General features: G+C 49.7%; 1 protein-coding gene across 1 annotated transcript; it reads right to left on the bottom strand.

Annotated features, from left to right (window-relative positions):
- Positions 1-5441: 5441 nt before the first annotated feature.
- MARCOL (MARCO like) lies at positions 5442-6524 on the bottom strand. The gene is made up of 2 exons (XM_061574000.1): positions 6077-6524; positions 5442-5746 (listed from the first exon to the last, which is right to left on the bottom strand). The coding sequence occupies exons 1-2, from the start codon at positions 6522-6524 to the stop codon at positions 5442-5444; spliced, it is 753 nt and encodes a 250-aa protein (XP_061429984.1).
- Between the last annotated feature and the right edge of the window lie 10414 nt (positions 6525-16938).

The raw sequence follows: 16938 nt of genomic DNA, 5'->3' as shown, positions 1-16938 counted from the left end.
ATTAAATCACGACGTTTCGGGCGCAACATAAGTGCCCGGCATCAGATGGAAACAACCACAGCAATAAACTCTGATGGTGCATTGTCCTTGAGTTGAGCGCCTTTTGACGTCATCTGGTCCAACACCATGTGAGACTAGGCTCTAAAGAAAGCTGTCTCGGGTGTGGACCAATCAATTTCAAGGACAGTGCATACATTATCAGAGTTGTGTTTTTTGTTTGCATTCCGACTGCAGGTATTGTGGTCAATGCAAACATGACTCCTTGTAAAAAAAAAGGTGTCAGTTTTGTTGCCAGATAAAAAGGGTAAAAAAACAATTATCATATTTTGCTACTGGCAAATGAGGTCCCATTGGTGTAAATGCTTACCCTGAGCTCTCATTCTCTGATAGTGCATTGTCCTTGAGTTGTGCGCCTTTTGGCGTCATCTGATCCAACACCATGTGAGACTGGGCTCTAAGGAAAGCTGTCTCGGGTGTGGACCAATCAATTTCAAGGACAGTGCATACATGATCAGAGTTATGTTTTTTGTTTGCATTCCGACTGCAGGTATTGTGGTCAATGCAAACATGACTTCTTGTAAAAAAAAAGGTGTCAGTTTTGTTGACAGATAAAAGGGTAAAAAAACAATTATCGTATCTTTTCTTCCGGCAAATGAGGTTCCAATGGTAGTCACGATTTAGATCAAAGTTATCAGGCTAATTCTGCATCCCCGTGTCGCGAGTGCGCGCTACCGGGACGGAAGGTTGTGGGGGCTGATGCCCCCCTCTCCGCTCCCCGCGAGCGGGCGGGGCGCGATGTCCGCCCCCTCCACCTCCTCCACCCCCGCCCCCTCCTCGGTCGCGTCTCGCTGGGCCCCCCGTACCCCCGCCGATCGGGTGACCCCCCCCCCCCCGCACCAGCGTCCTCTCTGAGGGACATCGCTCTTTGGCTGGCCCACCACCAGGTGCATTGAAAAATTATAATACTCCGATTGATGCTCCTGCTGTTGTGGAGTGACTCATGCAGCCAGCTAGGGCTGCAGGGTTTTGGTGGTACATGTTGTTTATGCCATTTATTGTGAAAATTCCGTCACAGTTCCTATGATCACTGTTTCATGGCTTTATTTTGGTGATTTTGAAAAGTGTATTGGTTTAGCCAGGTTTGTTTGTTGTAGTAAAGAGTTAGACTGATGGCCTTAATCTAAGTTGTCTTGTGGTTGTTGTTGTTGTTTGACTTGCATCCCACTGGGATTCTTGCACACAGCGTTGGTGTACGGTGTTTTTTTCTGCAATATTTTGCTGTCTTTTTTGGATTTTCTGTTTGCACTTAGTCCCATATTCACTTTAAGATGTTTTTTTGTTCATGTTTTTGTTTGTTGCGGTTGCACCCGATTCAAGAGCCGAATGGCTCACAGGGCTACACCTAATACATTAACTTGAACTTGAACCACCACCTAGGGGTTTATTACGCGTGCCCCCCCACTCGCGCGTCCGCACTCACGAACCGCGCTGATTACGCAATATTGTTGAAACAATGGGGGAAGTTAATTTAACATCGCAAACCAGGGTACTCTGCACCGTTATCAGATAAGCCGGTTTTGTGTGGTGGGGTAAAGTATGGGTAACGCCAACCTCTTCGAACACGTCTGGTGAGCATGCAGGAGTTCGACCAAATAACCATCCACAGCTCCCTCTAGCGTCGCTCTTCCGCCAGCACTTGCAGGGTTGCGCCTTTACACGAGGCTGCTGTAGTGGTGGCTGCCGTGCTAATGATGGCTCCGAGTGTGACATTGCAAGTGTTGGGCGCATTTTATGAAAAGTAACATTTTTAATATACGCTCCAAGCGTGGTGGTGTTTCATTCAGACGCTGTCTCCCCGACAGACCTGGTCTTCACCTGAGGACGGCTGCTTGCGTTGTGGCCGAAACGTCGTGAGAATTAATTTATTATGTTTTATTATTTTATTATTTCCCTTTTACGTGACTTTACCGAAAGAACCAAGAAGATGAATCCCTGCAGTCACGAAAGCTTTACATCGAAATTTGTATTGTAGTTTATGAAGCGATTTTTTTCTTCTTTTGCATCTGCGTCAAGATGATGCAAGGGGTTTAAAACTGGAACTTCAACTGAAACTTTAACTGGAACTTTAACTGGAACTGGTGACGTTTAGACACAAAATGTTACTCGTGAAAAAATTGGTGTCGTGAATTGCGGCCATTCAGGGTGGTAATTGGCGCCCGATGCAGTCACCCACGCTGTAATAATTAATTAATCACCAGAGCTCTCTCACACAGAGCGAGGCCTGCATTAAACACATCAGCAAGTAATAACATCTTGTGACAAAAATGGAACAGGCGCGCTAAGATCAGCGGGAGAGAGAGAGCGGTCGTGCACGGCAACTGGAGGCGTTTCACTTTTTTCTCAAGGGGCCGTCCATAAATGACGTCACGCACCTGGGGGGGGGGGTCAGACATTTGTGACGATGTGTGACAAGGGGGGGGGGGGGTGCTTGAGAAATGTGACGTCACGTCAAAATGCGCAAATTTAAATAAATATAGACAACACGTTCTAATAATAGGGGTTTTCCCCTTCTTCTGGCAACAAAACTGAAACCTTTTTACAAGGATTCATGTCTGCATTAACCCCAATACTTGCAGTCAAAATGCAAACAAAAACACACTATGATGATAATATATGCATTGTCCTTGAAACTGATTGGTCCACACGTTCTACTTAATTAAATATACTTTTTAATAAGTGTTTTCTCCTACAACATCAGAGTGCAGCGCCACATTAAATACGCACTACAATGACAATAGTTTAAAGCGATTTGAAGCATGTTTTTTTTTGGGGGGGGGGGGGGGCAGAGCTTTGTGACGTCATATTTGAGGGGGCGTCTGACCTTTTGTGACGCCGTGTGACGAAGGGGGGGGGGGGTCAAAAATCGTCCAAAATCGCGTGACGTCATTTATGGACGGCCCCAACTCTAAAGTATCTCCCGCTGGTGGCGACGATGCTTCCTCCTCCGTGTTTTGTCAATCGGGATGTTGAGTCGGTTCTGTTTGACCATGTTTGTTTGTTGTAGTACAGAGAGTTATGATGGCCTTAATCTAAGTTGTCTTGTGGTTGTTGTTTGACTTGCATCCCACTGGGATTCGGTGCTTTTTCTGCAATATTTTGCTGTCTTTTCTTGAATTTTCTGTTTGCACTTAGTCACATAGTCACTTTAAGATGTTTTCTTGGTCATGTTTTTTTTTGTTGCGGTTGCACCCGATTCAAGAGCCGAATGGCTCACAGGGCTACACCTAATACATGAAACTTGAACTTGTCCTGGGTGGTGACCACAGTCGCCGCACACTGCCGGAGAGTTTATTTATTTATTTCCCATTTTCCTAGCTTTTTTCGGTAAAGTCACGTAGGTAAAAAATTTTAATTAATAAAAGTAAAATGAAAAATAAAATAAAAATCACGACGTTTCGGAGGCAACACAAGCTTCCGTTTTCAGGTGGAACCGTCACAGCACGATAGCTGTATTCAGCTATCGTGCTGTGACGGTTCCACCTGTAAACAGCAATCGTGCTGTGACGGTTCCACCTGAGCTTGTGTTGCCTCCGAAACGTCGTGATTTTTATTTTATTTTTCATTTTACTTTTATTAATTAAAATTTTTTTACCTACGTGACTTTACCGAAAAAACCTAAGAATATGAATCATTGCAGTCACGAAAGCTTCAAATCTAGAATTATGTATTTCCCATCTGTGCATCGTCGCCACCGAGTCGAACGCATCTGCTGCTGCTGCCACGGCTTGCGAAGTGGATGCGGCTCAGGGGTTGTGGCCCCCAGTGATCCTCGTCAGAGATCTGAGCCCAGGGAGCTTCTGCGTCGCCGGCTCTTTCGCGACGAGCGGTTCGTTGGTGACTTCTTGTGAACTCCATTCAGCTTTTCCCAGCTTCATCATCCCCAGGGTGATGGCGCGTGGGTCCAAGCGCGCTCGCTGCGCGACTTCTCGCGGCGGCGGTGGGGAGGGATGCTGTTGAGATGCTCCTGGGGGCCGTCCATAAATGACGTCACGCGATTTTGGACGATTTTTGACCTCCCCCCCCCCCACCCCTCGTTACACGACGTCACAAAAAGTCAGACCCCCCCCCTTTAAATATGACGTCACAAAGCTCTGCCCCCCCCCCCCCACCGCCAAAAAAAATAAAACATGCTTCAAATCGCTTTAAACTATTGTCATTGTGGTGCGTATTTAATGCGGCGCTGCACTCTGATGTTGTAGGGGAAAACATTTATAAAAATTTCAATTTAATTAAGTAGAACGTGTTGTCTATATTTATTTAAAGTTGCGCATTTTGATGTGACGTCACATTTCTCACCCCCCCCCCCCCTCATCAGAAATGTCTGACCGCCCCCCTCCCCCCATAGCTGTATGACGTCATTTATGGACGGCCGCTAAGAATCGGGGGGCAGCTGTTGCCGGCTGCTCTTGCAGGGCCGGGACACGAGGCAAGTGATCCGCTCTGGTGCCACGTGGGGTCAGAGCGGTCATGCGCAGCCGGTGGTCATCAAGCAGCGAGACTGATCGTGGGAAGGGGGCTGACGGGGTACTCGTCCTTAAATAAGAACGGTAGCACTGGGGATACAAAGGCGGACGTGCGGTCAAACCACCGCCTCGTGCTGCCCATCTCAGCCGGTCCTCTGTCGGCCCCTAGCGTTTTGGGAATGTCAGAGTGCAGCGCCACATTAAATTCTAATAATAGGGTTTTTTCCCTTTTTTCTGGCAACAAAACTGAAACCTTTTTACAAGGATTCATGTCTGCATTAACCACAATACTTGCAGTCAAAATTCTAACAAAAAAAAAACACACTATGTTAACATATGCATTGTCCTTGAAACCGATTGGTCCACACGTTCTACTTAATTAAATAGACTTTTTAATAACTGTTTCTCCTACAACATCAGAGTGCAGCGCCACATTGAATACGCACTACAATGAAAATAATTTAAAGTGGTTTGAAGCATGTTTTACTTTGGGGGGGGGGGGGCAGAGCTTTGTGACGTCATATTTGAGGGAGGGGGGGTCTGACTTTTTGTGACGCCGTGTGACGAAGGGGGGGGGGGTCAAAAATCGCCCAAAATCGCGTGACGTCATTTATGGACGGCCCCTTGGTGATAATCCGCTCCTGGATTTCACACTGTTATCTCTTCTCCAGTCTCTATATAAGCCGGTATTAACACTTCATTCACCACCATTGTAAAGGATAATCCACTCCTGGTTTAAACACCATATTCTACAGGCTATTATTGGGTTTTATCACTCCACAATCCATACTCCACCCTAAAGCTCTCCGCCTGGTTTTATATTTGTGTTATTATTGCATCTTCATGCCTGGGTCCACTAAACGGCCATAAATACGCTCCGGGATCGAAACGCGACGAATCCGCTCCGGGCTCCAGATTCTAGGAGTGCGCTCCAGGCTTCAGACTCTGGGAGTTTGCTCCGGGCTCCAGACTCTGGGAATCCGCTCCAGGCTCCAGATTGTTAAAGTCTGCTCCGGGCTCCAGATTCTCGGAGTGCACTCCGGGCTTCAGACTCTGGGAGTTTGCTCCGGGCTCCAGGTTCTGGGAATCCGCTCCGTGCTCCACATTTTTAAAATCTGCTCCGGGCTCCAGATTCTTGGAGTGCGCTCCGGGCTTCAGACTCTGGGAGTTTGCCCCGGGCACCAGGCTCTGGAAATCCGCACCGGGCTCCAGATTATTAAAATCTGCCTCGGGCTCCAGATTCTAGGAATACGCTCCGTGCTTCAGACTCTGGGAGTTTGCTCCGGGTTCCAGGCTCTGGAAATCCGCTCCGGGCTCTAGACTCTGGAAATCCGCACCGGGCTCCAGATTTTTTAAATCTGCTCCGGGCTCCATACTCTGGAAATCCATTCCGGGCTTCAGACTCTGGGAATTTGCTCCGGGCTCCAGGCTCTGGGAATCCACTCCAGGCTCCAGATTATTAACATCTGCTCCGGGCTCCAGATTCTAGGAATACGCTCCGTGCTTCAGACTCTGGGAGTTTGCTCCGGGCTCTAGACTCTGGAAATCCACACCGGGCTCCAGATTTTTTAAATCTGCTCCGGGCTCCATACTCTGGAAATCCGTTCCGGGCTTCAGACTCTGGGAATTTTCTCCGGGCTCCATACTTTGGAAATCCGTTCCGGGCTTCAGACTCTGGGAATTTGCTCCGGGCTCCATACTCTGAGAATCCGTTCCGGGCTTCAGACTCTGGGAATTTGCTCCGGGCTCCATACTCTGGGAATCCGTTCCGGGCTTCAGACTCTGGGAATTTTCTCCGGGCTCCATACTCTGGAAATCCGTTCCGGGCTTCAGACTCTGGGAATTTGCTCCGGGCTCCATACTCTGGAAATCCGTTCCGGGCTTCAGACTCTGGGAATTTGCTCCGGGCTCCAGACTCTGGGAATCCGCTCCAGGATACACGAGCTGGAGATCCGCTCCGGGATCAGGCTGTGCCCACGCGGTCGCGTCGCTTTTGTGCATAAAGGAGGAGTCGTGTGGGTGAGACAGCGAGACACGGAGACACAAAGACACGGGGACAAGGAGACTCAGGGACACAGAGACAAGAGGGCGAGCGAGAGGTATCGTCATCACCATCAGCATCATCACCATCATCAGCATCATCACCATCATCAGCATCATCACCATCACATGCCGTACACCCCTTCATTGTCAACCGGCTGCTCGGGGTCCTCGCTGGGATGACACCCGCGATGCCGGGGCGAGTGTGAGTGGCGGATACGTGATGATGATGATGATGTGTGGGTGAGGGTTCGCTGAGTTGAGGTGTTGTCTTTGTTATTGGATGAATGCGGCTGAATTTGCTGTAATTGCACTCCCAATAAGGCCGTGGTGCCGATGGGTGGACTTGTTATTTCGTATGTGGATATGTTGACGGGGACGGGTTGGCTTGTCTGCTGATCTTTGTTGTTATTTTATGGGGGATGGCAGGGTGGGGGGGGGGGCGTGTGCGCCAGAGGATGTTGTTGTTGTTGTGGTGATGGTGAGGAAGAGGAGGAGGATGGGGGGTTGAGTCTAGGGGGTGTGACGGGGGGGGGGGGGGGTCCCGGTGTGAGGGGATGTGACGGGGGGGGGGGGTCAGGGTGTGATGGTGTGAGTGTTGGGTGATGGTGGTGTGAGTGTTGGGTGATGGTGGTGTGAGTGTTGGGTGATGGTGGTGTGAGTGTTGGGTGATGGTGGTGTGAGTGTGGGGTGATGGTGGTGTGAGTGTTGGGTGATGGTGGTGTGGGTGTTGGGTGATGGTGGTGTGAGTGTGGGGTGATGGTGGTGTGAGTGTGGGGTGATGGTGGTGTGAGTGTTGGGTGATGGTGGTGTGAGTGTTGGGGTGATGGTGGTGTGAGTGTTGGGTGATAGTGGTGTGGGTGTTGGGTGTGATGGTGTGGGTGTTGGGTGTGATGGTGTGGGTGTTGGGTGTGATGGTGTGAGTGTTGGGTGATGGTGGTGTGAGTGTTGGGTGATGGTGGCTTGAGTGTTGTGTGATGGTGGAGAAAGGTGATGTCTTGGTGGGTCTCTACAGTATGGAGGTCCGGGTGAGTGACTGTGAGATGGCTTGTGAGGGACAGGGTGAGAGGGTGAGGGTTTCAGGGTTGGGGTGAGGGGTGAGTTTGAGGGTGAGGTGATGAGGGCGGAGTTTCGAGGGTTTGAGGATGAGTCGTGATGGTGAGCGGATTTGAGGGTGAGGTGGAAAGCGTGAGGATTCCGGTTGAACGGTGAGGTGAGGAGAGTGTCAGGGTTTAAAGGTGAGGGGATAAGGATATAAGAAGTGAGGGTTTGAGAGTGAGAGGAAGGATTTGAGGGCGAGGGTGATGATGGTGAGGGAGGGAGCGGCGAGGGCCTGTAGGTGAGTGGGGTGTGTTAGGCCTATCGCAGAGGTCGCAACCGGGTACCCGATACCCGTACCCTACCCGATACCCGGCTACCCGTACCCGTACCCGGCCGGGTACGGGTACCCGTTTGCGACCCTGGTGCGGCCGGGTACGGGTAGGCCGTGAGTCACTGGTGAGTAACCGTTTGTCACTCATTTCGGGTAGGATACGGGTAGGGAACGGGTAGGATACGGGTAGGGAACGGGTACCCGTACCCGGCCGGGTACGGATACGGGTACCCATTTGCGACCCTGGTGCGGCATGGGTACGGGTAAGGAATCAAAACCCGTTTGCGACCTCTGGCCTATCGTGGTTCTCACCCAGCAGTGAACTTTATGAGATTCAAGGTTGCCGTTTCATTCAATAGTCAAGTTTTGTGTGTCTCTTTTTGACATCGTTACTACGTGTTGTTTATCTGTTAGTTTTCTGCCTTGTCAGTATCCTTTAATTTGCCCCAATTAGCCTGAACTTATTAGTAGCATACAATTAACACATTATTAGCATCAGTCGTTGATTTTTACGTGCACGTTTCATGTATCATGAGCCTGAAGAAGCAATATTAATCAAAGACTCTACGCATCGCGACGTCCCTGGCATGAGATATGAGGTTGGGGAGGTGAGGGTGGGAGAATGTTGGTCATGGTTGTTAGTGTGATGGACTTTGAGTGTGAGAATGAGGTGAGTGTGTGAACTTGACAGCAATTGCAGCGGGCGACGAGACATTTCATGGAACATAAAACCACAGTCGTGCAATATCACCACAGCCTCCTGGCAAGTGGACAAAATGAGAGAAACATAGTAGTAGGTTTTTACCCTTTAAACTGGTACAAAAACTGACACCTTTATACAAGGCATCATGTTTGCAATAACCGCAACACAAGCAGTCAAAATGCAAACAAAAAGAAACAACTCCTGATGATGATAATGATATACACTGTCCTTGAAGTTGATTGGTCCACATCCGAGACAGCTTTTCTTAGAGCCTAGTCTCCATTGGTGTTGGACCAGTTTAAAGGGTAAAAGCCTACTACTATATTTTGCCACTGGTAAAGGAGATGTCTCATAATGAGAGAAACATCTCTGCCTCACTGGCCCATAACGGTATCATCAACCGTGATGAATCCACTGCTGGCACTACCTCAATATCCCGAAACCTCTTCACCACATCGCCCCGCGTTGTCTCACGAGCACGTGAACTCCTGACGGGTTCATCAGAGGCCCTTGAGGGTGACCTCCATGACCTGTGGCGGTGCCGTGCGCGTGCACACATGTTGTCATTCGCGTCACGCACGTGCGGCCGCACCCTCCCACTCGCCTCTTGGTGCCCGGCGCGTGCCCGGCTGTGCCGTCACCTCGTTGCAAAAGCACGACACGTAATCCTCTTTGCGCGTGAGCGACGGTCGTCACCTCTGTCCCCATGCCCTTTTTGAGGCTGTTGACGCGCGCCGTAGGGACAAACCGGCATCGCTCCGTGGAGGGCCCCACGGCGGGCTACTTTGCCGTGGCCTCCAGAAAGGATCAGTGACTCGCTCAAAAATTGGAGACGTTCAGGTGAGCGAGGTGCTGCTCGTGGGAAACTCAGGAGCGAGTGGACTCAGTGGTCTGTGGTCCTCTGTGGAGACGCTGGGTCCTGCCATGGGAGTGTGGTATTTCCACTGCTGGCTCGGGCCACCAGTGGAGTGAGGGATGCTCCTCCCCATGCTTGTGTGAGCAGCGAGATACTGTACGAACTTAATCTGGTAGCAGGCTGGCCCATATTTGTGTCCATGTATGGTTGGCATGTGTTTTTTCTCCTCGCTAACGTCCCACACTGAGATCTGTTATCTGTCTTCCCAGAGAAATGTTGAGTCCTTTTTGTCTACACTGTTATACAAATGGTTAAAGGAAATTGTGTAATCTGTAAGCATTATTTTCAAATTGATCCCAGTCGTGTTAGTAAACCAGGTAACCATAGACCGTTGTCAAGTTTCGCTTTCGGTGAGCCTCATCAGCAATGTGCGGCTTCACAAAAGTTTGCCACGGGGGTTTTTCGGAAGTCACGTGCAAAAATATCCACCCATGAACAATATGGGGCCCAAAGATTTTAGTTTCAGTGTTGTGTAGACAGTTCTCAAATAAAGTCTCTCTGCTGATTTTATTGCGTGGTTGTTATACAACATTCTCAACAACAGAAAAGGCGCCAGTCTTTAGCACAGCTGGCGCTGTAAGAGACGGTTGTAATTTAATCGCACAAATCCAGGAACATTTTTCATATTTAGAGTTTAGGCTGCGGCGTTGGCAGAACATGGCCAGCTTTTGTGAGTGACGATAACAATGTTAACTGAATACGATGCAAAGCTAACATGCGTCTGTTTGCTCAGCATTATCTCCGTGGCATAGCAGATGGGGCCGCCTGCTATGCACGGTGGCGAGGTCGGTGACACTGTCGTTTGACATTATCTCGAGGTCAGAGATCTTGCTGATTTGCTGGTCGCTGACCGCACAGCTTGCCCACCCATTAACTGCCTGCCCAACTGCCCCTGCCTGATAACATGTTGGTATGTGCAAGCCTGACCAATGACACACCTAATGTCGGAACCAGTCCAGAGTTTGCTTGTGTTGAAACCGCTGCTGCTGAAATCATGCGTGTCCAGAAGACAGACCGTGTGACTGATGAGATGTGTAAAACATACTTTCATGTTGTGTGTCGAGGCACCGAGATATGGTATTTGGAGGCGATGTATTGCCCGCTTGTATATTTAGCTACTTAAAGTCTCCACGGCGATGCTGACGATTATTTTGTCATCATTTATGGTCAACAGCAGGCTTGACACGGAACGTGCAGGCCAAACTACGAGTGCGTGACATACTGTACGTACACCCAGGCTGTGTGGCTTACAGCTCGGCCCGTCTGGCACGAGTTTGATCTTCATCATCGACTTGGCCGGGGCAGTCCAGGGGCAACGCGTTCGACGCTCGTTGCGGAGGTTCGCGGGTGGAATCTGAGAGGCTGCCTTGGTTATTACTGCGGATGCAGTAACCGTAAAATATGCGCGGTCAGCTTCACAGTGGGTGTTTAATATCCCGTGATGTCATTTTGAAACGACGTAGCCCATTGTGGTCCAAATTTTCTTAGTAAATAAAAATTACCCGCAAATTACTGATCTGGGAAGCACGGCGGCACCTTCGTTCGTGATTGCCTTGCGCTATAAGCCTGGCACAAATACCGAATGCCCTCGTTATTATCATATTGCTTGTGAACAAATCTGAGCCTACGGCTGGAGGGCGCTGCCACCGTGACCTCGCTGTGACATCATTCGGGGTTCGAGTAATTTCTGTGACACGGGAAGACCGGGGAGCAGCGAGCGGCCTCTCACTGCTGCAGTGCGGCGAGGCGGGCAGCTCACTAAGCAAGCTACCCACCTGTACAGGCCTTCCGTCAACTCCACTGCTGGATGAGGAGCTCTCCCGCACAGTGTGGGTTGTGAGACTGATCTGACCATACCTTACATTCAGGGCAACAGCCCTTCTTCATAGCACATACAAATGACCGCCTTTTGAAGAAGGGTTATTACCAAAAATGTTGGCGATTGTATATTTTTCAAATAAGGTCGCAGCGTTATTGATGAACGTGTTGAGTTTTTTTGCTTTATTCAGTGCGGATTAGTTCAGGTAGGGAGCATAGACACTGAAGCATAGAAGTACAATACAACAATGGATTTTGCTCCCCTGTCCTCTGCTGCCCACAACGTATGCCCCAGAGGAATCTATAGGATAAAATAATAAATTAAATAAGGCCCTGTCTTTGTGCCGATACGTGTTTTCTCTCTGTGTATCTTTATGATGTCTGTCTGCTTATATGTCTGTCTATAGTTTTCTGGTTAGATTTTTGTTGCAATTTATTTCATACCTGATGACGATTGCTTGTGTTGCAATCGAAACGTCGTAGTATGCTATTATTTAATTTATTATTTTATCTTTATACGTGACTTTACCGAAAGAACCAAAGAATGAATCTATAGGACTTTATTGGTCACCCATCCAGGCACGATCCAGGATCTGAGATCCTGACGAATTTGGGCCCAGTCCGGCTGATATTAACCAAGGTTCCCATGCACAGGATAATGTCACGAGAACCTCGCCCCGTTGCCTCTCCTCCTCCCACACACCGCGGCCCTCGCACCCCAGGGAGGTAATGGCGCTGCATCGCTGTTATTATTATTATTAATTAAGTCCCATCAGCCGCATCGTCTTCTGGGAGAGTGCACGGTATCAGCAGCGCTGGTTCAACGCAAGCAAACTCTGGACCAATTTCGACTTTCATTGTCTTGGAGCCAGGCTCGCTTGAACCAATTATGGTGGAACAGCCAGATGTTTCCAGGTAAGGACCCCCCCCCCCCCTGTTAGATATGTGTCCTGACGTGATAGCACGTGGGCCCTGTGCCTTTTGACAGATCAGCTCCTGCACCTAATGACGTGGTTCTGAAGGCACGGAGGGTCGTGATTGGTAGACGTGGGAGGTTCCACCCCCAGCGATTTGATCAATTGCCGCAATTAAAAACAATATACCAATCGTTGCACACCTTGTAATTATGGCGGTGCAAAATCCAAACGTAAGCAAACACAGTTCAAAACAGGAACTCCTTGTAAACAGGCAGGCGGTGGCTTATTGGCATTGGTGCACATTCAGTAACACATTGTCCCACATGCACGCGCTAATCGCATTGGCACACGGACGCGCTAATCGCATTGGCACATCTGACCTATATTTATATGGCTGCCACAATAAAGGATGCTGGGTGGCTGAGGAGTTTACCTCCTGAGCCTGGTACCAAGCCAGCACCACTGACGTCATCAGCTCAAGCAGAGGTGGCAAAGCTTCTCCTTCAGCCTTGGCAGATGTCCCCCCCCCACCCCCCATGTGTTGTAGGCTAATCTGAGGCCTCCAGGACATAAATAATTACAATATGTACAAGCACTGTTGTTGCTGCTGAACAGTCGAGTGTCTCCGTCTCATCACGTATCTCTCGGTATCTCTCTCCACGTCGCTCTGCATCTCCGTATCTATGTCCTTGTGTCTGTGTGCCTGTCTCCCTGCTGACTCCCATCCCATTGCCCCACCCACTTCTACCCCATAGCTCCACCACCTTCCATCCCATTGCCGCATATACATAAGGCCATATACATTAGATCAACATCTGTGATGAATATCTGAACCGGTCCTGGGCCTCCCCAAGGTCGATTCAGCTTTAAATGAGTACCTGGTGAGGTGTGTAAATATCAGCACTGGGGAGACAATGGGGGCCGGGCGTGGTGTTGGCCGCCCACCTCCTCGTGTGCCGTGCAGACCTTCGTAGGCGCTGGCTAACAACACTTGCCCCAACAGTCTGTTAAGGCCATAGGGTGGGATCTTTTTACTGGTAGGAACCTCCTGGTTACACCAGCCCACAAGGGATTATTGTGTCCGTCCGTCCATCGTGCATCCAAAAATGGGAGGGGTGGGGCTGGGTGGAGAGGGGAGGGTGGGGAGGGGCTGGGTGGGGAGGGTGGGGCTGGGTGGGGGTGGGAGGGGTGGGTCTGGGTGGGGAGGGGCTGCTCACCCTGTGGTGCCCTTATAAAACTCACGTTTAACCTACTCACGCCGCTTTTGCCCGCCCTCGCAGTCGGCCATATTTGCGGAATACACTACGCCGCCGTTGACCCTGGCCATTGACCGAGCAACCCAACGTTCCTACCAGCTCCCTTCGCAGGAATGTGTTCTTTGTTTTTTTGTCAGTGACCATGAGCTGCAGGATGAATAGGTCTCCACACCAGCACTTCTACATTACATTGACTCTGTGACGGCTGTGCTTGCCTTGTGGTTCGTAATTGCATTGGCATGCATTGATTTGTACAGTAACGGGCCGTAATCCCCAAAGAAAAGGCTTTTCATCAAGATGAGCATATTCCATTGACCTTGAGCCGTTATCATTGCTGCCAATTGCCATCTCAGCGCGAACTTCCAAATGTGAAGAACACTCGCAGCGTTCACAATGCTGCTTGTACTTTATCTTCCTTTGTCGTGTGGCCAAGCGCAGCTCTGCAGCGGTTTCGTGCTGAGCACCGTTTCTTGAGTAGCGGTCGAACCCTGGGAGCTCTCCTATGAGGTCGGTCATGAGTTTTGTGGCACTGCAGCACAATAACCGACCCATGCTTGCTTTGCCACCGATAATTATGAATACTCTGCAGCTGTTCAAATTCAATTCAACATTCGTTTGTTACCGACTTTAATTAATGTGTTATGAGCTACGTTTTTAATGCTACAGAAAAGAGAGAAGGAAAAAGATTGTGCCTAACTTCATGCAATAATAACCATAATAATAATTTCCAGTCCTTTGTGAATACACTGCTGGATAAAGTTCTCCCCATGCCATATCGGCCATGCCGGTGGCTTGACCATACTTCTCCACGCTGATCGGTCGCGAGATGGTAAAATAGGAAGGCGCCCTGGGCCATTTCAGGTTTCACTCGCCACTGATGTTAGCCGTAGCTGGGAATCAAGCTCGGGTCTCAGGGTTCGTAGCACAGTGCGCTAACCGCTGTACCACCGCTCCACCTGTGAGACACTTCACAACACAGAACTGTGGCTAGACGCTCGGTGTTTGTGGCTTCTGTGGCATAACCTTCCATTGAAAGTCACGAGTTCCCCTGGCCGTCTTGAGCGTAGGGAGGAGCTCATGGCAATGAATGAGTCCAAAGGACGACCCCTCTTGACTTGCCATGTGCTGGAACCAGCTTGGTTGAACCTGAAGGGATTGATGGGTGAATCGACCCCCCGAGCGCCATTCGAACTCGCGACTCTCCACATGGCTGCTGCCGCTCGCTTGGGGGTCAGAGGGCAGCGCCGATGCACAGTTAATAGCCTGGCACAAGCCGCGTGGTGACGTCACCGCCACTTAGTGGCGAATGGCGATTGTTGTTGTTGGTGTCCTTGGTTCAGTGCCCGATTTGGTGGCAGATGAGTGGGCTTTCAATTGGCTACTGAAACCACACTGACAGTCGGCTGCATTAATTAGCAGATATTCACTGACCAATAGATATCGCCAATATTTCTGTTGGCGCCCGATGGCTCTTCCTTTGTGGAGAGATGGAGCGATGGAATCGGCTCGTGTGCAGGTGCTAGTTGTATTATTACATCGCGGGATTGTGAGGGATGCCGACTGCTCATGGGAGGTCCTCATCTAGCAGTGGAAAGATCATGGCTGGTGATGATGGTGATGAGTCGGTGACCAACAAAACTGAGAAACGGTTGCTTCAAAAATGAAGACGTTAAATTCATCATTTCTAATTAGAGAACTGTTTGAATTCAATCTGCACCGTGATAACAAAAAAACTCAACATATTTATCAATAACATTCCCTTAAAGGATACGTTCATAAGAGCCGCCTCTTCACGCAATGTCCCTTCGTAGCAGATGCATGGACAACAGCCAAAACGGTATGTGCCAGAGGTCGCAACCGGGTACCCGATACCCGTAACCTACCAGATAGCCGGGTACGGGTACCCGTTTGTGACCCTGGTGTGGCCGGGTACGGGTACGGGTAGGCCGTGAGTCACTGGTGAGTAACCGTTTGTCACTCATTTCCCAACGTCTTGCCTCTTCTCACAATTCAAGTTCCTAGAATCAACCCACCCGCGCCTGCAACATGGCTTAATCCCAGAGGTCGCAATCGGGTACTCGATACCCCGGGTACGGGTAGCCGGGTATCGGGTAGGGTACGGGTACCCGTTTTCGACCCTGGTGCGGCCGGGTGTGGGTAAGGAATCAAAACCCGTTTGCGACCTCTGGTATGTGCTCCCTGTGTGCTTTGAAGAAAGGCCATTGCCCAAAACGCCACCTATTATATATCATCTACGAATGTGTTGAGATTTGCGTTGAGTGTGCTCGTGCATCAACGCCAGTGCAGCAGCATCACCAAATGAGATGTACAGTGACGGTGCTACACAGGGCGCGTTCGGGACAGCTGTGAGACACTGATGGATCGTGCCATGTCGAAACCTCTTTGTTGGGGTGCTGTGTGTAGGGCGTGGTTCGGGTTGCGGCTTCCCTTGGCAATGACGGAGGTACTGCTATTGTCACAGAGGCAGTGGCGCTCAAATCCCTAGTGCAAGGGGTTTGTTGCGATGAGGCGGATAACCATGAGAAACCATGAAACAGGCATTGGGGAAGACTAGAAAAGATTCATGTCTTCCTGCCTATGCAATTTACATAAATATGATTATGTACGTATGTATGTATCAGCATTGTATATAGTGTGTGTGCATCTGCCAGTCATCAGTCAACCCATAATGCCGAGGTCTGTCCCATAACCTGCTGCCTCTGTGGGCCTTCCACACATCACGTGATGGCCTTATTGTGTACCTAGCCTGGCGCAAGTGCTACTGTGACGTCACCGTGCTCATGCGTGTGAGAAGTGGAGAGTGGTGAAGCAACGGTGCATGCTGTGCCACAATGCCAGCTACTTGGGATTGATTCTCGGCCAACATTGGTGACAAGTTCAAGTTCATGTATTAGGTGTAGCCCTGTGAGCCATTCGGCTCTTGAATCGGGTGCAACCGCAACAAACAAAAACAAAAATGTGAACAAAAAGACATCTTAAAGTGAATATGTGACTGAGTGCAAACAGAAAATCCAAGAAAAGACAGCAAAATATTGGAAAAAAGCACCGTACACCAACGCTGTGTGCAAAAATCCCAGTGGGATGCGAGTCAAACAACCAACAACAACCACAAGACAACTTAGATTAAGGCCATCGGTCTAACTCTGTACTACAACAAACAAAATAAAGCCATGAAACCAATGAAACAGTGATCATAGGAACTGTGACGGAATTTTCACAAGGGCCTCCCTAGGCAGCCTCAGCATAAATTGAGTACCTGGTGCCATGTGGGAGCATCGGCATAAGCATGAAAGTTTGGCTTCAATAGCCACCGCTGCCCATCACGCTCTTGCGCTGGCCTTGGTAAGTGTTTCATTCGCAGCCATTGCCTTC

This window comes from Lethenteron reissneri, chromosome 54 (genome assembly GCF_015708825.2).
Source record: "Lethenteron reissneri isolate LAM-NWPU_2019-01 chromosome 54, ASM1570882v1, whole genome shotgun sequence".
NCBI lineage: Eukaryota > Metazoa > Chordata > Hyperoartia > Petromyzontiformes > Petromyzontidae > Lethenteron > Lethenteron reissneri.
This window is presented reverse-complemented; position numbering and strand designations above follow the sequence as displayed.